This window comes from Brassica napus, chromosome C3, assembly GCF_020379485.1.
Source record: "Brassica napus cultivar Da-Ae chromosome C3, Da-Ae, whole genome shotgun sequence".
Lineage (NCBI taxonomy): Eukaryota > Viridiplantae > Streptophyta > Magnoliopsida > Brassicales > Brassicaceae > Brassica > Brassica napus.
The window spans coordinates 4,517,383-4,538,282 of NC_063446.1; the positions used below are offsets into that span (position 1 = coordinate 4,517,383).

A 20,900-nucleotide genomic window follows, 5' to 3' on the forward strand; every position below is an offset into this window, starting at 1 on the left:
TTTTAAAATATGTAATTATTTAAATGAAAAGTTGTGACTATTCATATTTCTATCATTTCAAAATAATTACATTTAAATTTGAAAAGATGTAACTATTTAAATTGAAAAGTTGTGACTAATCATATAAGTATCATTTCAAAATAATCACCTTTAAATTGAAAGATGTGACTATTCATGTATATGAATAAAGTAAAAAAAAAAGACATAAAATTTCATTTCAATACTAATAAAAATAATTTTTCATAAAAAAACTTAAGAGACACAATTTTCATATTAACAATGATTAAAAAATGATAAATATTTATGTGGTGTCATCAACAAAGAGGTACAAATGTATTGTGATTTAAGAGATATGAACGCATCATAATTTAAGAGGTATGAACGTGTTGTGATCCAAGAGGTACAAACATATCATGATCCAAGGAGTATGAACATTTTGTGACTGAAAGGATGTGAATGTATTTTGACCAAAAATATACAAAACGATCGTGACCGAAAGACTGCCAATGATCATAAACGAAAAAGTGCGAATGGATCTTGACCGAAAGGATGTGAAATTAATATCGACTGAAAGGGTGGGAACGGATCTTGACTGTGACCAAAAGGGTGCAAATGGGTTATGACAGAAAGGGTGCAAATGATCGTGACCGAAAGGTTGCGATTGGATCGTGACCAAAAGGTTGCGAATGGATCGTGACCAAAAGGTTGCGAATGGATCGTGGCCGAAAAATTTCAAACAGTTCGTGACCAAAGAGTGCACATGGTCGTGATCGAAAGGTTGCGAATGGGTTGTGACCGAAAAAGTTTAAACGAGTCATGACCAAAAAAGGGTGTGAACGGATTGTAACCGAAAGGGTGTGAACGATTTGTTACCGAAAGAGTGTGAATGGGTCTTGACTGAAAGGGAGCGAAAGAGCCGTAACCAAAGGTGTGTCACCGTCAATGGATCAAAACCAAAGAGGTAAGAATGAATCGTTACTGAAAATGTGCGAACGAAACATCACCAAGAGAATGCTAAAGGTCAACCATGATGTTGGTGATATAAGAGTATGATCTTTTCTGGCCAACATAAAACGTCTATTTAAAACAACTACAAATATTTATGAAGTATTAATATATAGATATGAGTAAAGTAAAAACAAAAAAAGACATAAATTTTCATCTCAATACTAATAAATACAAAAAAAAATTCATATAAGTTTACTTATCATATTAACATTGATTAAAAATTATAAACATTTATATAGTGTCATCAACAGAGAGATATAAATGTGTTGTAATTTAAGAGATATAAACGCGTCATAATCTAAGAGGTACGAACATGCTATGATCCAAGAGGTACACGTATCATGATCCAAGAGGTGCGAAAGTGTTGTGACTGAAAGGGTGTGAATGTATTATGACCGAAAATGTACAAAAGGATTGTGACCGAAAGGCTGTGAATGTCATAAACGAAAGGGTGCGAATGGTTCTTGACCGAAAGGATGTGAAATTAATCCTGACCGAAAGGATACGAATGGATCTTGACCATGACAAAAAGTGTAAAATTGAGTTATGACCAAAAGCGTGCAAATGAGTTATGATCGAAAACGTGCAAATGGGTTATGATCGAAAGGGTGCAAATGGTCGTGTTTGAAAGATTGCAAATGGTCGTGACTGAAAGGTTGCGAATGGATCGTGACCGAAAGGTTGCGAATGGATCGTGACCAAAAAAATGCAAACGAGTCATGGCCAAAGGGTGCAAATGGTCGTGACCGAAAGATTGCAAATGGGTTGTGACAAAAAAGTGCAAACGTGTCGTGACCAAAAGGAGAAAACGGATCGTAACCGAATGAGTGTGAACGGATCGTAACTGAAAGAACGTGAATAGATCGTGAATGAAAGGGTGCAAACGAGTCGTATCCAAAGGAGTGCCAATGAATCATGACCGAAGAGGTAAGAATGGATCATGACTGAAAAAGTGCGAACGAGACATCACTGAGAGAATGTTAAAGGCCAACCTTGGTGCTGGTGATATAAGAGTATGACATTTTCTCGACAACATAAAAAATCTATCTAAATTAGAATATATCATTTTTTAATATTTCTTAGATTTTGCCTGTTTTTTTACCCATCCAGAAATTTTTTTGTTTTATGGTCAACCATGGTGCTGGTGATATAAGAGTATGACCTTTTCTCGACAACATAAAAAGTCTATCCAAATTAGAATATATCATTTTCTAAATATTTCTTAGATTTTGCATGTTTTACCCATCCGGAAACTTTTTTGTCTTATGGATCCTAATTTCAATTTACACCCTTTCGTTCACGCCATTTACACTTGTTCTGTCAAGACACATTCATACCTTCAGTCAAGGCATATCCGTCCACCCCTTGGAACAAGTTCATACCTCTTGAATCGCATCATGTTTGTATCCCTTAGTTTACGACGTGTTCGTACCTCTTAGGTTATGAGTCGTTTGTACTTTTTCGTTGACGACACAACCGTCTAACATGAACGACACTTTTTTTATTTAAAAAGATTTTTATGTTTAATAAGAGATTTTATTTATTTATTATAAATTTATATAATTTAAAGTTTTAGAGTAACTTAATTAAAATAATAAAAATGTATAATTTTATTAGTATTGATGTATTTGTATTTTAGTTGTAATTTAAAATTATAGAATATACATTTTTAATATTATCAATAAATAAATATAAACACACATGTTCTACGTTTTGACATGAATTTTTTTTTAAATAATTTTTTTATATAATATATAATTATAATATGATATATTTATTTATAAAAGTTGAGCTCCCACGCGATATCGCGTGGGTTCCTTACCTAGTTTATATAATGTGACAAATCACAAAAATCACTTCATAAATAAATAATAGTATAGATATATGATTGTTTAAGGAAAGCCATAGCGATCGAGTTATCAAACCTGAAAAGATCCCAGATTGATTGTGCCGGGGGTGTTGAGATTGAGCTTCTCTTCTTGGAAAAATTACGTTGCAGGGAATCAGAAAATCAAACAACATCACGACACCTACACAAGGCTTAACCTCACTCATTTACTGCTCCTAGTCTCTGCACCCTCACCACGTCCTGATTCTTTTCCCTGTGACTATAGGTTCGCTCATGATCGCATGCGAGAACATACACTTAAACTCTTTTGGCACTTCGAGCACAGAAGCTCGAGAAGACGAAGAAGTATCAGAGTCCGGTAACTTCGATTCAACTTCCCTCAGAGAATTCAAGATTTTACATGCTTCATCAGATAATTTAAGCTTTTAATCGCCAGATGATCGAGTTCCCAAACCTGAAAAGATCCCAAATTGATTGTGCCGGGGATGTTGAGATTGATGCTTCTCTTCTTGGAAACTTACAGTGCAGCGGAATAAGAAAATCTAACAACATCACAGTTTACAACATCACAATCTAACAAGGCTTAACCTCATTCTTTTCCTGCTCCTCATCTCTGCATCCTCATCACGTCCTGATTCTTTTCCTTCTTCAGTTTCATTGTGTGCTTCTATGTTTATGTCAATTACTGCATCAGAAAAGCCAGGGTCATTATCATCGACATCATCCTGATACGATTTGTGTATCAATGTTTCAACAATCAAACGCTAAAGACAAAACCATGTTTTATTGATCCAAGGAAAGTAATACAAGACGTTATTTTCTCTCTCTATCTTGTTACTACCCAAATCCAAGGAAAGTTTCATCTCGTAGATTTGATTGGCCTCGAGTCCAAGTGCTTTGAGAAGTTTTCTATCTTCGGTTGTAATGATAACCATACTTCCGGGACCAAACCATTCTCTTTTTGCCATTTCCTCTAGTTGCCACCAGCTATCCACTTCATCAAGAACAACCAACACTTTTTTGTCACTCAGCTTTTGTGGAGCCACTCCCAAGTGACCAACCACGATATCCTTTTGGTTGAAAATTTGAGACAACAACTTTTCCTGAAACCTCAACTTCAACTGACGGTCGTTACTACCACAAGGCCTCTCAAAACTTCCTTTGATATTCTCCAAAAACGTGCTGAGCTGAAATTTAGGAGAGACTTGGTCGTATAAAACTCTGGCGGCGGTCGTCTTACCAATCCCGGCAGGACCCCAAATCCCAATCACCTTAACTTCTTTTGTTTGTAGGCTCAACATCGTTTTCATCTCCGTGACACGAGGTTCTATGCCAACAAAGTCATCGAACTCATTTGATGGTGTCAAAGCCAACAAACCCATAATATTTGTGGCAAGGTCGTTGATCAAATCAGCTTCACTCCCCCTGACAAAAAACAAAGGCTATTCATTAGAAAATACATCATGAAAAGAAGCTACACATAACAAAAATGAAAGCCGTGGAAACATGGTTCTAGTATCGATAAATATTCATATGTAATCTTTCTTTCCTAAGCAAAACTCGTAGAAACCGGAAAATCGGACGGACATAAAGATAAAATAAAAGCGATGTTTAAGGAAATATACGAATGTACAAGGCAAATACAAAAACGATAAGAAATCGCATTCGCACTGAAACATGAAGTCGAGATATGATATATTTTCTTAACTCAAAATATTCGCTCCGTTAGTGAGACGGAACTGTACGAATATAGAGTCCCAGGATACAAACATGGCAGACAAATCACGCCTTACTCGTTATCGCCCTATCGAACTATAAACTCTACGAAACACTCTCGCAATATAGACTTACGCTAAGGGATTTTTGCAGTTGGATTTCGATACGGAAAAAGATTGGGAAATGAAGGGAGAGGAGAAACAATATTTAAAGAGCCGGAGAAGACCTACTTTCCGCAACAGCTGCTGCACGTGGGCAAGAATCTCGCGAAGATTTATACTGCTAGAAAATCAGTCACACAACCGATGTGGGACTCTACTACTTCTCCTTCATTTAACAAATAGGCCTTTGAATGGGCCACTTTTGTTCACAAGTTTTTCAATTAATTTGGAAGCCCATTGGCTTTAGTTAATTGATCCAATAAAACTATAAGATAATTAACACACTATGCAAAGAGAGACTTACATAAAAGGACACATTGTGATTTTTGTTTACTCTATAAGACACAAAGCAATTTTGACACACTTTTTCGTGCCAGCTGTCTTTATTGAGACAGAAATGACCTTGGCTATTACTAAAGAGAAAGATGCTTATTTTAAGGAAGCAAACCGAAAAAGAACCAGTTACCTTGTAATTGCAATAAAAGATAAAGCAATAAAACAAAAAGTTAGATATATGAGTTTATGAGAATATATCATGGACGTCAGATCATTTTGAAGAAAGCAGATCCAACGATCCGAAGATGTGTTGATTTGTGGACGAGTTTTTGTGGACGAATTCTCTTGGACAAGGTTTCTCGTAGGCAATTTGTGGATACTATATATGTGGACAAACAAATTGGTGGACATGAAAATGTTACAAAATTTTCTGTGGATACCGTATCTACCACCACCTTCTCCTCCTCATGTCTTCCACCTCATATTCACATCCACCACCACAACATCCACCAACACGGCATCCACCACCACTTCCTACTCCTCGCATCTTCCACCTCCACCTCCGTATCCACATCCACCACAACAGTATCCACAGCCACGGCATCCACCACCACATCCTCCTCCTCACGTCTTCCACCTCCGTATCAACATCCACCACCATAGCATCCACCATCACGGCATCCATAATCACCACCAGCTCTTCATCCTCACGTCTCCACCTCTGTATCCACAACCACCACAACGACATCCACCACCACCTCCTCCTTTCGAGTAGCCACCTCCACCACTGTTTTTACCCTCATGAACCAAGATAAAAAATCAGACCTGATAGATGAATCTGTTAGATATATTTATGAAATTAGGAACAGAGAGTCATGATTGAGAATGGATTGGAGTTTCTGAATTCATGGTGTGACTCACCAATGGTCGAGTATGAAGAGCTGGCGGAAAAGTTTCAGATCGAACAAAAGCTAGAGGTGGAGACAGAAAGCTTGAACAAAGTGATGGTTCCGACGCTTCACCAAAGACGCCACGATGGAGATGTCGAATTTGAGAAAGTGGATTAGGGTTCAGATCGATCTGTGGTTTTAGTAGAAGTTGGCGAAGAGCCAAAATTAGGGTTCATGTCTGGGGGGTAATCGATTTTGAAAAGGGGATTTGTCTTACAAAAGTGAAAAAGATTTCATTATATTTCGAATTTTTTTATTTTCCTCACTAGTTTTCTAATCGTTATAATGAAGATGAGAAAATCGGTTGGTTCAGTTTCTTGGTTTTACGATCTAGTTAGACACTTATCCAATAGTTACTCTTTACATAGATAAGGGGTAGTTATGACAATTTACTAAGAGAAAGTGTCTACTTGGGCAAAAGTGTCTATTAGAGTAATTCATAATTTGAAATGTGTCTCTGAGAGTAAATCCGTCCTATGTAAAATGTTTTTTGGGACTGAATTAATTTAACATCTATTAAAAAAAAAAAAAAACTAACCAGTTGCTAGAGGCATAACCAGCTATACCCGCGACTTCCTTCAGAGCTTGCATCCATACATGCGTCACCTCTTCTGTTTTCCCCACACAGGTCTCATCGAAAGCTTGTCCGAAATCTCCGGTCTGCTTCCTAACATCTGATGGATCCACTTGGTAGAAAACGGTTATCACTCTTTGTTGACCCTCCTCCCTGCACTTCATGATCTCCACTAACTCATCCAAACACCAGCTTGAAGAAGCGTAGTTAGGGGAGAGCAAAACAATGGCGACCTTTGATTGTCTGATCGCTCCTACAAGCGTGGGACCGACAGATTTGCCACGCTCCATCTCGTTATCAATGAACGTTTCGATCCCCTTGCTTTTGAACTCTTTCACAACGTGGCTAAGAAACCCTTTGCGCACGTCTTCTCCACGGAAGCTCAGGAAGACGTCATACAACGAACCGCAAGACACACATGATGAAGAAGCCATGAATAACAAGCACGAAGAAATTCTGAAGAGAATGACAAAGCTTTCAGATCGGAAGAAGAAATAACAAAAGGAGACTTTGTATATATGTGTGTGGCTCGTCACCACATTAAAAAAAGAAACGCGAAAAGATGTAAGGACACAGTAAACTTCTCGGAATCATCTAACAGTTGACTAGGAAAAGATATAAATACATTAAATTACAAGTAGAGACCAAGATTTAATATCATAATATTAATAGGCTATGAGATTACCATGAGTCCTTCCCACATCTTCTAAAGTTGGCCATTATACACGTAAAGCTCAGCAAGAAACTGCTCGTAGCACTGAGAAGTCCAAATGATCTAAGTTTACGTGATAGACAAGTTCAGACCTAGAACAATTTCAGTAACACTAAAGAAAACTGGAGACTCGCCAAAGATCTTCATTCTCGGTTTCAGTGTCCTGAGATGGCCGGTTCAACGGGAAAAAAATAAAATCAAAAAGATTTCACTCATCATCAGCATAGTGGACTTATTTTAAAAAATTACACAACCGTCACATAAATAAATTTTATAGCATTGTATGGTCTTGTTCAGTATAGGACCGCCTAAAATTGTCTATATAGACCCAACTTGCTTGATAATAACGCACCAACTCTATCGATAAAAAGAAGAGGTGGCAGCGGTCAAAGTGTTTACCGTTTCATGATTGGGATAGTGATAGACTTTAGATCTATGTAACTCCAAAAATGAGAACTCCTTTGTATTAAGAATCAATGAATCGATTACACTTAAATTGTTGAATCAAGCAAGTACTCTCATGACGAGTACAATACTCAAATTCCTCGATCTCATAACGATCGAGAGCTCAAGACTCATAACGTCAAGAACATACAACAATCAAGCATAAAGAATACAAACACACTCCCTCCACTTATTAGTAGTCTTCGCTCCTTAGCTCAGCTGAGATGTAACGGCAAACCCTCTACTTCAATTAGAGTCTTTGCTTTACTCTTCTAACTGATTTAAATCTTCCCGCTCTTCCTCCAACTCCACACTCTCATTACTCAATACTCCTTTCTTCCTCTTACGGATATAGACCTTCTTGTACCTATCAGATAGTGCACAGCATAGCATTTGGAAGAAGACAAAAGAGAACCAAATAAGTTGGGACTTACGCAGTCCCCTCGAGAGCAGCCTGATGATTTCGACTAAACATTATGCACTCTATTTATCTTTTTCAGTAAAAGGTAAGTAAATAGTCATGTCTGCTCCTGGTGGACTATGTTGAACTCTGGATCAAACACATTGATGCCGTGAACTACTCTGTATAGTCCCAGGAGTGTAAAAGCTCAATTGCTTTCATACTGACCGACCGTGTTCTTCCTGAGCAAAAAAAAAAACTTGAATGAGAACTCGTACCGAAGAAAAAACACTTCTCGATATTAAGTAGTAACTTACGTTCCTGCGATCTCTTGGTAAGTGCTAGTGATGATGAAGTCAGTTGTGAACCGACAAGAGAAGTGGTACTTGTTTTCGAAATCTTTCCAGTAAATGTCAGAGTCCGGATACTTGGTCTTCCCCAGAGCATGTGCAATATAGTACACGGTTTAAGCTGAAATCAAATCAGTGAATAGTTCAGAGGTAAAATCTCCAGCAAGCAAAAGTCCTTTCACACACTGACAATCATATCAATTTAAATAACACAGATGTACCACGAATCACCATAAGAAAACTGAATCAAGCTAACAACGACGAGATCTATCAAGCAATGCAGGTAAAAGTGGTAGTACTAGTCTCATATCCAGTAACATTCATGAGCATCGATTATGAGAATCAATGTTGTTACCTGCACGAAGAGCTCAGGTTCATTCCCAAGAGGAAGAATATCCTAATTTCGATCCAAATTCCAGAGGTTCCAGCATCAATATCAAACCGTGGCTGTTCGGACTCCATGAGCTCAGTGGAGGGAGGCGAACGGTAGCGGATCTTATCGTTTCCGGTGCCGGAGGACGCCGAGGTCTGCGGCGGATCTTTTAACGGCTCCGGATCGAAAGAGTCGGGATAGTATCGCCGGTGAGAAAACTTCGATTTCAGCTTGTTGCTTCCTCCTCTGCCACGTCATTCCCGCTTTCGCTTCTGATTGGTTTAGAATAAAATAGATTTTTTCCCCGATCATTTATTTCCTATCAAAAACTAAAGTTTTCAAATATGTTTAAGCATAACTGTAGTGTGGTCAATGTTTAAGTTTTCATTTCTTTTTTTGTATAATGTTACTGTGTTCCTAAATTAGATCGTCCATACACTAGTGATTTACACTCTAGCAGTGTTCTATTGTTTGAACCTTAAATTTACAAAATTATTAGCGGAATGGTGTTCCTTAAGTGTGTTATGAGATTGCATGATATAACACATGAAATTATTGATTATATTAGCACACAAGTAACGTAAAGTCAAATCAAGCCAATAGACATCAAACAACAGACGCTGGCTGTGATCACAATGTCTTTTATAAAGTCAATACCTATATAAAATGCCATTCTATGTATTAAAAATTCAGTATAGAACCGCCTAAAAATGGTATATGTACAAACCAAACTCCGATTGATAAAAATAACGCACAACTCTACAGATAAAAAAGGTGGGAGTGGTCAAAGTGTCTGCCGTTGCATGATTGGGACAGTGCACAGCATAGCATTTTGATGAATACAAGAGAGAGAACCACATTACTTGGGACTTACGCGATCCTCTCGGATGATTTCACTAGCCAGATTATGAATCAGAAACGTCAATTAAGAGTAGCAACAACTTTTGCTTCTTTCTAAATTTTTTACATGCATCATCAAGACTCAGTTTACAGAATTTGACTTTTTATTATCAACAAGACCTGAGTGCGGTGTTTCCCTTCATCCCCTTTATGGCTCTTCACCTGTACCGGACCTCTTGATCCACTGCAATATCGCTTTTGCTTCCTTCACTGCACGTTGTGATCCTTGCTTTGCAAGCTTCGAAAATGTCGAGTATTTATCCTCCTCTTCTTTGATCAGCTTCAGCCTGGTCCTCTCTCTGTCTCTGTTACCCGTGTTCAGACCGCACATGCGAAAGAAAATCGATACACCATTCTCGCCACAACATCACAACACTTACACAAGGCTTAACCTCATTCGTTTCCAGCTCCTCGTCTCTGCACTGTCCTCACGTCCTGATTCTTTTCCTTCTTTTGTTTGCCTCTATGTTTATGTCAAATTACTGAATCAGAAAAGCCAGCGTCATTATCATCGATATCATCCTCTATATCCTCATCAACGTCATCAGTATCATCATCATCATCGTCTGCACTTTTACTATCATTACCACCTTCATCATCATCATCATTATCTGCATTTTCATTGTTTGCCTCCAAAATTCGTACACCACAGCCCTTAACCACCACCAAGGATGATTCATCATCCCTCACTGTGAACAGAAACGAAAGCTCGCTGAAAGTGGCGTCTTTGGCTTCAGGGAAATCCTGGCTTAGAGAGACAGAATCTTCAAATATATAAAGATGGTTTCGAGGTGAGTATAGATCTGACATATAACGAAGCTGGGTTGATCCATATGGGAGAGTGAGGCCAGTCTGTTTACCTCTGACGCAACAAGACACATTAAGGGAACCAAGGAGTCTTGACAGTAAGATGCAAGCTTTGAATCTGAAGGATGAAGGAAGATGTCTTGGAGTCAGATCGATCGTTAGTGAACTAGAAATAGCTTGGTGAGTGAAATGTGCAGGCACTTCTTCACCCGGTAAGAGCGCATATTCGCAAGCTGATGTCTGGATGAGCTTTCTCGCTTTTTGATTCAGGTTGTAGCAGTCAGCAAAGTTTAGGCGAATTGGATTTTGAAAAGAAGAGTCTATACTCTCCAAGTAGGCACACCCGCATGCATTTAGTGCTTCAAGGGAAGCTGGAAGCGGTGGCAGTGCTGTGAGCTTTCGACAAGCTGAGATATCAAGCTGACCTAGTCCGGAGAGACGTCTGATGCAATCTGGAATAGTGTTTAATTCAGGACCGATTAAACGTAATGATGAAAATGGAGGCGTAAGAACCTTCTCCGTTAGACATCTCGGTAAAATGTAGTGAATGTTTAAGTCTGATATGAGAAGCCACTGGTGACACCATTTATCAAACCCATCGATCGTTGCTTTAAAAGGTCCATCCACACCAAGCGCCTCAGCGCCATTTTTACACAGTGCAATAGTCTTAAGTTTCTCCAACTTAGAAATGTTTGGAGATACAATTTCCAGCTTCCTGCATCCCATCATTTTTAGTTTCTCCAGACAATATAGATTCTCAATGCATGGAGGAATTTCCTCTATCCCTGTGTTGCTCAGATCCAACTCTACGATGCTGTAAGGAACATTTGGGAATTTCTTGAGGTCACTCAACCCTGACATATCCAATCTATAAAAGCTAGACCAAGTACGAACTGATAATGGCAATTCCAATGCTCCTATCCCAGAATAGCTCAGATCGAGTTCTTTCAAACTCGAGCAATCACTGAGTTTTTCCAAACTCGAGCAACCACCGATTTTTTCCAAACTCCCGCAAAAGCTGAGGTATAATTCCTCGAGATTGATTAACCTACCAATAGAAAAGGGGAGCTCTAACAAACTTCTGCAGTCATGGAGTTTTAGTATCTCGATACTGGTTGCTTTCGAGAGATCTGGAATCTCTTTCAGATAGTCAGAGTAGCTCAAATCCATCAGCTTGAGACATGGGAGAGGCTATACAAAAAAAAAAGTTTTAGAGAAATGACTAACCGCGCTTTACACGCAATTATATATAATTAGAAAAAGGCCTACTATTTTTTACTTTGATTCCCTCCCAAAGTTTCTCAAATTTGTTGTTGGGCATGATTAGTTCAACAAGAAACTTTCCAGAGAACTTGGAAGGCCAAAATCTCAATGGACACTGCTTCCAATCTAGCAGTCTAAGTTTGTCGGGAAGACAGTTGAGGCCTTCGGGTAAGCATAAGATACAATCGACATCTAGAAACTGGAGATGGTTCATCCCTTGGAAAGCGCTTTCACTCATTTGGATTTCCTCTCCCTCTAATTCTCGGAGCTTTATGCCTAGAACCGTTCCAGTACCCTTTAAAAGATTATTCAAAAAGAAAAAAAATCTCAGCTTAAAAAATAAAGAAAACAGAAGAAAAAAGGAACTTACAGTATTTTCTTCAAAAATTTCAGAAATCTCAGTGGCTTTCGTCAGGAACTGTCGCTTTCCAGGCTCGGCAGACTGTCCATAGACAATTTCTTCACCCATTTGTTGCAGTAAACTATGCATCCTTATTAATCTGTGCTCTACATATATAAGACTTCTGTAAGCTAAGGTTTGCAGCCCATGGATGACGTTCAAATCGCTTTTTTCAAGAATACTCTTGACCCTATCATCCTTGAAACCAACAAAGAAACATGCAATATGCAGGAAAAGTGCTTTTTCTTTAACACTTAAGACGTTGTAGCTCAATCTCAGAGTTGATTCAATTTCGCTGTCAAGGCTAGACCTGAGGCTTGGTAGTGCGTCTATCCACTCGTCCTTGGACATTCCTCGTAGATACGACCCCATAACTCTCAAGCCTAGAGGAAGTTTACCCGCAAGTTTCGTAACTTCCCAAGCAAGACTTTCGAAACCATTATCTGGAAACTTTTGACCAAAGGCATATAGACAGAAGATCTGAAGAGCCTCATCTCCAATTGGAAGTTTCATCTCGTAGATTTGATTGGCCTCGAGTCCGAGTGTCTTGAAAAGTTTTCTATCTTCGGTTGTAATGATAATCATACTTCCGGGACCAAACCATGCTCTTTTTGCCATTTCCTCTAGTTGCCACCAGCTATCCACTTCATCAAGAACAACCAACACTTTTTTGTCACTCAGCTTTTGTGGTGCCCATCCCAAGTGACCAACCACAATATCCTTTTGGTTAAAAATTTGAGACAGCAACTTTCCCTGAAAACGCAACTTCAACTGATGATCGTTACCACAGGACCTCTCAAAACATCCTTTGATATTCTCCAAAAATGTGCTGAATGAAAATCCAGGAGATATTTGGTTATACAAAACTCTGGCGGCCGTCGTCTTACCAATCCCGGCAGTACCCCAAATCCCAATCACCTTAACTTCTTTTGTTTGTAGATTCAACATCGTTTTCATCTCCATGACACGATCTTCTATGCCAACAAAGTCATCGAAATCATTTGATGGTGTCAAAGGCAACACACCCATAATATTTGTGGCAAGTTCGTTGATCAAATCAGCTTCACTCTCCCTAACAAAAACAGAGGATATCCATTAGAACATACATCATGAAAAGAAGCTACACACAGCAAAAAAAGAAAGCCGTGGAAACATGGTTCTAGTATCGATAAATATTCATATTTAATCTTTCTTTCCTAAGCAAAACTAAATTAGTTGAGCATTCATTAAAAAGAAAACTAGTGAACGAACCAGTTGCTAGAGGCATAACCAGCTATACCCGCGACTTCCTTCAAAGCTCGCCTCCATTCATGTATCACCTCTTCAGTTTTTTCCACACAGGTTTTCTCAAAGGCTTTTCCGAAATCTCCGATCTGCTTCCTAACATCAGATGGATCCACTTCGTAGAAAACGGTTATCACTCTTTTTTGATCATCTTCCCTGCACTTCATGATCTCTACTAACTCATCCAAACACCAGCTTGAAGAAGCGTAGTTACGGGAGAGCAAAACAATGGCGACCCTTGATTGTCTGATCGCTCCTACAAGGGTGGGACCGACAGATTTGCCTCGCTCCATCTCGTTATCAATGAACGGTTCGATCCCCTTGCTTTTGAACTCTTTCACAACGTGGCTAAGAAACCCTTTGCGCACGTCTTCTCCACGGAAGCTCAGGAAGACGTCATACAACGAACCGCAAGACACAGATGATGAAGAAGCCATGAATAACAAGCACGAAGGAATTCTGAAAAGAATGACAAAGTTTTTAGATTTGAAGAATAAATAATCAAAAAGAGACTTTGTAAATATGTGTGTGTTGCTCGTAGCCACATAAAAAAAAAAGGTGAGAACGCGTAAAGGGATAAGGAAACAGTAAACTTCTGGGGGGTCCTCTTACAATTGACTTGTCAAGTGGAGAGGAAGTATCATGAACGCAAGAAACTTCTCAGCGTCCTCCTACAGTTGACTAGAAAAAGATACAAATACATTGACTTACAAGGAGAGACCAAGATTTGATATCATAATAGGCTAAGAGATTACCATATGAGTCCTCCTCCACACATCTTCTCAAGTTGGCCATTGTACACGTTGAATCTCGGCAAGAAACTTCTTCACAGTACTTGGCAGTCCAGAGCATGTGCACGGTTTAAGCTGAAATGAAATCACTGAAAAGTTCTGAGCTAAAATCTCCAGAAAGCACAAGTCTTTTCACACACGGACAATCATATCAATTTAAATAGCACAAATGTACCACGAATTCACCATAAGAAAACTGAATCAAGCTAACAACGACGAGATCTATCATGCAATGCAGGTAAAAGTGGTAGTACTAGTCTCATATCCAGTAACATTCATGAGCATCGATTATGAGAATCAATGTTGTTACCTGCACGAAGAGCTCAGGTTCATTCCCAAGAGGAAGAATATCCTAATTTCGATCCAAATTCCAGAGGTTCCAGCATCAATATCAAACCGTGGCTGTTCGGACTCCATGAGCTCAGTGGAGGGAGGCGAACGGTAGCGGATCTTATCGTTTCCGGTGCCGGAGGACGCCGAGGTCTGCGGCGGATCTTTTAACGGCTCCGGATCGAAAGAGTCGGGATAGTATCGCCGGTGAGAAAACTTCGATTTCAGCTTGTTGCTTCCTCCTCTGCCACGTCATTCCCGCTTTCGCTTCTGATTGGTTTAGAATAAAATAGATTTTTTCCCCGATCATTTATTTCCTATCAAAAACTAAAGTTTTCAAATATGTTTAAGCATAACTGTAGTGTGGTCAATGTTTAAGTTTTCATTTCTTTTTTGTATAATGTTACTGTGTTCCTAAATTAGATCGTCCATACACTAGTGATTTACACTCTAGCAGTGTTCTATTGTTTGAACCTTAAATTTACAAAATTATTAGCGGAATGGTGTTCCTTAAGTGTGTTATGAGATTGCATGATATAACACATGAAATTATTGATTATATTAGCACACAAGTAACGTAAAGTCAAATCAAGCCAATAGACATCAAACAACAGACGCTGGCTGTGATCACAATGTCTTTTATAAAGTCAATACCTATATAAAATGCCATTCTATGTATTAAAAATTCAGTATAGAACCGCCTAAAAATGGTATATGTACAAACCAAACTCCGATTGATAAAAATAACGCACAACTCTACAGATAAAAAAGGTGGGAGTGGTCAAAGTGTCTGCCGTTGCATGATTGGGACAGTGCACAGCATAGCATTTTGATGAATACAAGAGAGAGAACCACATTACTTGGGACTTACGCGATCCTCTCGGATGGTTTCACTAGCCAGATTATGAATCAGAAACTTCAATGAAGAGTAGCAACACTCAGGCCCTCTTTAGGCACTTAACGTTCACAGAAAACTATACAACTTTTGCTTCTTTCTAAACTTTTTATATGCATCATCAAGACTCAGTTCGCAAAACTAATCTTTTTATTTAATCCTGTTGATCAGCGCTGGAATCAAACCTTCTGAAACCACTTTGCCCCTGTTCTGCGGTAGGTAACAGAGTTGGAAAACAGCATAAGAGGCGCTTATGGCGGCTGTGAAATGATCCTCTTTGATGACATGTACCAAAGCCTTGAGTGTCTCTGAGTTCCCGATGATGATCTTGTTAGAATCAACTTAACCATAAAGCCTCTGCATAGTTACTTCTTGTCTTAGCTGTCCCCTTCTTAAGCAGTGGGATCACAAGAGGGTGCTGAGCAACTGCTGTTTTTGTTCTCCTCAAAACTCGAGATGTAGAGCAATGCAGTGATGATATCCTTCTGAAGGCCCGGATTAGAGTCAATGGCCTCTCCCAAAGCAGAGAGCGGAGTGAGCAACTGTGAGATGGATGCATGGATCTTAGCGACAAACAAGGCCGGGACATTGTCAAGTCTCTTGGTCTGGGGACGCAGCTCATTTTCAGCTTTTGTCTGATCTTCAACTGAAGAGGGAGAGGAGATCCGCTGAAGCAATAGGTCTATGTCATCACTGAACAATCCAATGGGTGCATCAGATGCTTCTGGCCGATCGTACTTGTTGGCTTGACACCATTGCGCAATCAACTCATCGACCAAATGGTTGGGTGACCACTGTTGGATAACCGGTGAGAGAGGACTTTTTGGTCTTGGGACATGTCTGTTTGTACATCAGCCACTGTTGGATGTATCTCTTTTCATAGGTCTGTCAAAACAGAAACAAAAAGAGCAAATAATCAGCAACAAACTCCAGACATATCATTCTATGATTGGTTAAGGAAGCTATAGCGATCGAGTCTCCAAACCTGAAAAGATCCCAGATTCAGTGTGCTGGGGGTGTTGAGATTGATGCTTCTCTTCTTGGAAACTTACAGTGCAGCGGAATCAGAAAATCTAACAACATCACAACACGTTTCGTGCTCCTCGTCTCTGTATTAAGTTTCTTTTCCATCAAGTACCTCCAAAATTCTTACACCACAGCCCTCAACCACCAAGGCCTCATCGACTGTGAACAGAAACGAAAGCTCGCTGAAAGTGGGGTCTTTGGCTTCAGGGCAATCCTGGCTTAGAGAGACATAATCTTCAAATATATAAAGATGGTTTCGAGATGAGTATAGATATGGCATATAACGAAGCTGGGTTGATCCATATGGGGCAGTGAGGCCATTCTGTTTACCTCTGACGCAACAAGACACATTAAGGTAACCACAGAGTTCTGACAGTAAGACGCAAGCTTTGAATCTGAAGGATGAAGGAAGATGTCTTGGAGTCAGATCGATCGTTAATGAACTAGAAATAGCTCGGTGAGTGAAATGTGCAGGCACTTCTTCACCCGGTAAGAGCGCATATGCATATTCGCCAGGTGCTGTCTGGATGAGCTTTCTCGCTTTTTGATTCAGGTTGCAGCAGTCAGCAAAGTTTAGGCGAATTGGATTTTGAAAAGAAGAGTCTATACTCTCCAAGTAGTAACAACCGCATGCATCTAATGCTAGAAGGGATGCTGGAAGCGGTGGCAGTGCTGTGAGATTTTCGCAAGGTGAGATATTAAGCTGACCTAGTCCGGAGAGACGTCTGATGCAATCTGGAATAGTCTTTAAATCAGGACCGACTAAACATAATGATGAAAATGGAGGCGTAAGAACCTTCTCCGGTAGACATCTCGGTAAAATGTAGTGAATGTTTAAGTCTGATATGAGAATCCACTGGTGACGCCAGTTAGCAAACCCATACATCATTGCTGTAAACGTCTCTCCGCCACCTTTACACAGTTGAATAGTCTCAAGGTTTGCCAACTTAGAAATGTTTGGAGATACAATTTCCAGATTTTTGCATTTCCACATAGTTAGTTCCTCCAGACAATATAGATTCTCAATGCATGGAGGAATTTCCTCTATCCCTGTGTAGCTCAGCTCCAATGTTTTGATGCTGTAAGGAACATTTGGGAATTTCTTGAGGTCACTCAACCCTGACATATCCAATCTATAAAAACAAGACCAAGTACGAATTGATAATGGCAATTCCAATGCCCCTATCCCAGAATAGCTCAGATCGAGCAAACCCGAGCAATCACTGAGTTCTTCCACACTCGAGAATCTACGGAGGTCTAATTCCTCGACACTGATTAACCTACCGATAGAGGAGGGGAGTTCTAACAAACTTCTGCAGTGACTGAGATTTAATATCTCGAGACTCGTTGCTTTCGAGAGATCTGGAATCTCGTTCAGGTGGCTAGACTTGTTCAAATCCATCCGCTTGAGACATGGGAGAGGCTAGACAAAGAAAAAAAAAAAAAAGATTAAAATTTTAGAGAAATGACTAACAGCGCTTTACACGCAATATAATACAAAAACAAATGCAGAATATTTTTACTTTGATTCCATCCCAAAGTTTCTCAAAGTTGCTGTGGGGCATGATTAGTTCAACAAGAAACTTTCCAGAGAACTTGGAAGGCCAAATTCTCAATGGACACCGTCTCCAATCTAGCAATCTGAGTTTGTCGGGAAAACAGTTGAGGCCTTCGGCAGGTAAGCATAAGGTATCATCAGAGGAGAGATGTAGAAACTGGAGATGGTTCATCCCTTGGAAAGCCCTTTTACTCATTTGGAGTACTTTCTCTGGATAATATGGGAGCCTTATGCCTAGTACAGTTCCAGTACCCTATAATATATTATTCAAAAAGAAACAAAATCTCAGCTTAATAAAAACAGAAGACGGGATGTTAAAAAAGAAGAGGAACTTACAGTATTTACTTCGAAAATTTCAGAAATCTCAGTGGCTTTCGTCAGGAACTGTCGCTTTCCAGGCTCGGCAGACTGTCCATAGACAATTTCTTTACCCATTTGTACCAGTAAACTATGCATCCTTACGTATCTGGACTCTATAGATATAAGACTTCTATAAGCTAAGGTTTGCAACCCATGGTTGACGTTCAAATCACCTTTTTCAAGTATACTCTTGACCTGATCAACTTCCAAACCAACAAAGAAACATGCAATATGCAGAAACAGAGTTTTTTCTTTATCACTTAAGACGTTGTAGCTCAATTTTAGAGTTGATTCAATTTCCCCGTGAAGGCTAGACCTGAGGCTTGGTAGTGCGTCTTTCCACTCGTCCTTGGATAATCCACGTAGATACGACCCCATGACTCTCAAGCCTAGAGGTAGATTACCCGTAAGCCAAGTAACTTCCCAGGCAAGATGTTCGAAACCATTATTTGGAAACTTCTGACCGAAGGCAGATAGACAGAAGATCTGACGAGCCTCATATCCAGTTGGAAGTTTCATCTCGTAAATTTGATTGGCCTCGAGTCCGAGTGCTTTGAGAAGTTTTCTATCTTCAGTTGTAATGATAACCATACTTCCGGGACCAAACCATGCTCTTTTTGCCATTTCCTCTAGTTGCCACCAGCTATCCACTTCATCAAGAACAACCAACACTTTTTTGTCACTCAGCTTTTGTGGTGCCCATCCCAAGTGACCAACCACAATATCCTTTTGGTTAAAAATTTGAGACAGCAACTTTCCCTGAAAACGCAACTTCAACTGATGATCGTTACCACAGGACCTCTCAAAACATCCTTTGATATTCTCCAAAAATGTGCTGAATGAAAATCCAGGAGAGATTTGGTTATACAAAACTCTGGCGGCGGTCGTCTTACCAATCCCGGCAGTACCCCAAATCCCAATCACCTTAACTTCTTTTGTTTGTAGGTTCAACATCGTTTTCATCTCCATGACACGATCTTCTAAGCCAACAAAGTCATCGAAATCATTTGATGGTGTCAAAGGCAACACATCCATAATATTTGAGGCAAGTTCGTTGATCAAATCAGCTTCACTCCCACTAACAAAAACAGAGGCTATCCATTAGAACATACATCATGAAAAGCAGCGACACATAATAAAAGTGAAAGCCATGGAAACATGGTTCGAGTATCGATAAGTATTCCTATGTAATCTTTCTTTCCGAAGCAAAACTATCAGATAAATAACACACGATGTAAATAGTATTTGGCGACTGAATTAATTTAACATCTATTCAAAAAACAAAAAAAAAAATGAACGAACCAGTTGCTAGAGGCATAACCAGCTATACCCGCGACTTCCTTCAAACCTTGCCTCCATTCATGTATCACCTCTTCAGTTTTCCCCACACAGGTTTTCTCAAAGGCTTTTCCGAAATCTCCAGACTGCTTCCTAACATCAGATGGATCCACTTCGTAGAAAACGGTGATCACTCTTTGCTTATCCTCTTCCCTGCACTTCATGATTTCCACTAACTCATCCAAACACCAGCTTGAAGAAGCGTAGTTACGGGAGAGCAAGACAATGGCGACCTTTGATTGCCTGATCGCTCCTACAAGCGTGGGACCGACAGATCTGCCTCGCTCCATCTCGTTATCAATGAACGGTGAGATCCCCTTGCTTTTGAACTCTTTCACAACGTGGCTAAGAAACCCTTTGCGCACGTCTTCTCCACGGAAGCTCAGGAAGACGTCATACAACGAACCGCAAGACACAGATGATGAAGAAGCCATGAAAAACAAGCACGAAGAAATTCTGAAGAGAATGACAAAGCTTTCAGATCTGATCGAAGAAGAAATAATCAAAAAGAGACTTTGTATATATGTGTGTGTGGCTCGTAGCCACATGAAAAAAAAGGTGAGAACGCGTAAAGTGATAAGGAAACAGTATACTTCTGGGGGTCCTCTTACAATTGACTTGTCAAGTGGAGAGGAAGTATCATGAATGCAAGAAACTTTTCAGCGTCCTCCTACAGTTGACTAGGAAAAGATGCAAATACATTGACTTACAAGGAGAGACCAAGATTTTGATATCACAATAGGGTAAGAGATTACCATGAGTCTACCCCACATCTTCTCAAGTTGGCCATGTTCACGTTGAACCTCAGCAAGAAACTTTTCATAAATGATCTAAGTTTACGTGGTAGACAGTTCAGACCTAGAGCAATTTCAGTAACTATTATAAGAGTGATCAATTTACAGGGTTCTTTACTTATTTATTATAGCTGTTTAGCATGTATTAACTAGACAGTTAAGTCTTGTCTATCTCTGATCGTGGCACTCAAGAATAAGATACAACAACAAAATGAAATAAGAGTAGCAAAAACTCTAGAATACCTAATGTTTTTCTATGAGATTGCATGATAGAACATATACAATTATTGATTATATTAGCACAAATGTAACCATCAGAATCAAGATGGTTATATAGACTT

At 39.5% G+C, this 20,900-nt stretch overlaps 3 protein-coding genes and 1 pseudogene across 5 annotated transcripts; all 4 read right to left on the reverse strand.

Annotated features, from left to right (window-relative positions):
* Positions 1-2,067: 2,067 nt before the first annotated feature.
* On the reverse strand, positions 2,068-7,281 carry LOC125575428 (disease resistance-like protein DSC2). The gene is made up of 2 exons (XM_048752052.1): positions 6,499-7,281; positions 2,068-4,282 (listed from the first exon to the last, which is right to left on the reverse strand). The coding sequence occupies exons 1-2, from the start codon at positions 6,966-6,968 to the stop codon at positions 3,622-3,624; spliced, it is 1,131 nt and encodes a 376-aa protein (XP_048608009.1). The 5' UTR covers positions 6,969-7,281; the 3' UTR covers positions 2,068-3,621.
* Positions 7,282-9,473: 2,192 nt separating this feature from the next.
* On the reverse strand, positions 9,474-14,916 carry LOC106386568 (disease resistance-like protein DSC2). 2 transcript variants are annotated; one of them, XM_048752044.1, is made up of 7 exons: positions 14,569-14,916; positions 14,223-14,333; positions 14,080-14,148; positions 13,435-13,926; positions 12,154-13,255; positions 11,800-12,078; positions 9,474-11,711 (listed from the first exon to the last, which is right to left on the reverse strand). In XM_048752044.1, exons 3-7 carry the CDS (start codon positions 14,109-14,111, stop codon positions 10,188-10,190), a joined length of 3,429 nt encoding a protein of 1,142 aa, XP_048608001.1. In that variant the 5' UTR covers positions 14,112-14,148; positions 14,223-14,333; positions 14,569-14,916; the 3' UTR covers positions 9,474-10,187. The 2 variants fall into 2 exon arrangements, with proteins under 2 accessions (XP_048608001.1, XP_048608002.1); XM_048752045.1 differs by having other exon boundaries at positions 14,080-14,333.
* A 329-nt stretch (positions 14,917-15,245) lies between these two features.
* LOC125584457 lies at positions 15,246-16,420 on the reverse strand (annotated as a pseudogene).
* Positions 15,491-20,336, reverse strand: LOC106386565 (disease resistance-like protein DSC2). 2 transcript variants are annotated; one of them, XM_048752047.1, is made up of 5 exons: positions 19,730-20,336; positions 18,413-19,505; positions 18,033-18,320; positions 16,469-17,932; positions 15,491-16,368 (listed from the first exon to the last, which is right to left on the reverse strand). In XM_048752047.1, the coding sequence occupies exons 1-4, from the start codon at positions 20,311-20,313 to the stop codon at positions 16,598-16,600; spliced, it is 3,300 nt and encodes a 1,099-aa protein (XP_048608004.1). In that variant the 5' UTR covers positions 20,314-20,336; the 3' UTR covers positions 15,491-16,368; positions 16,469-16,597. The 2 variants fall into 2 exon arrangements, with proteins under 2 accessions (XP_048608004.1, XP_048608003.1); XM_048752046.1 differs by having other exon boundaries at positions 18,404-19,505; positions 19,730-20,333.
* Positions 20,337-20,900: the final 564 nt, after the last annotated feature.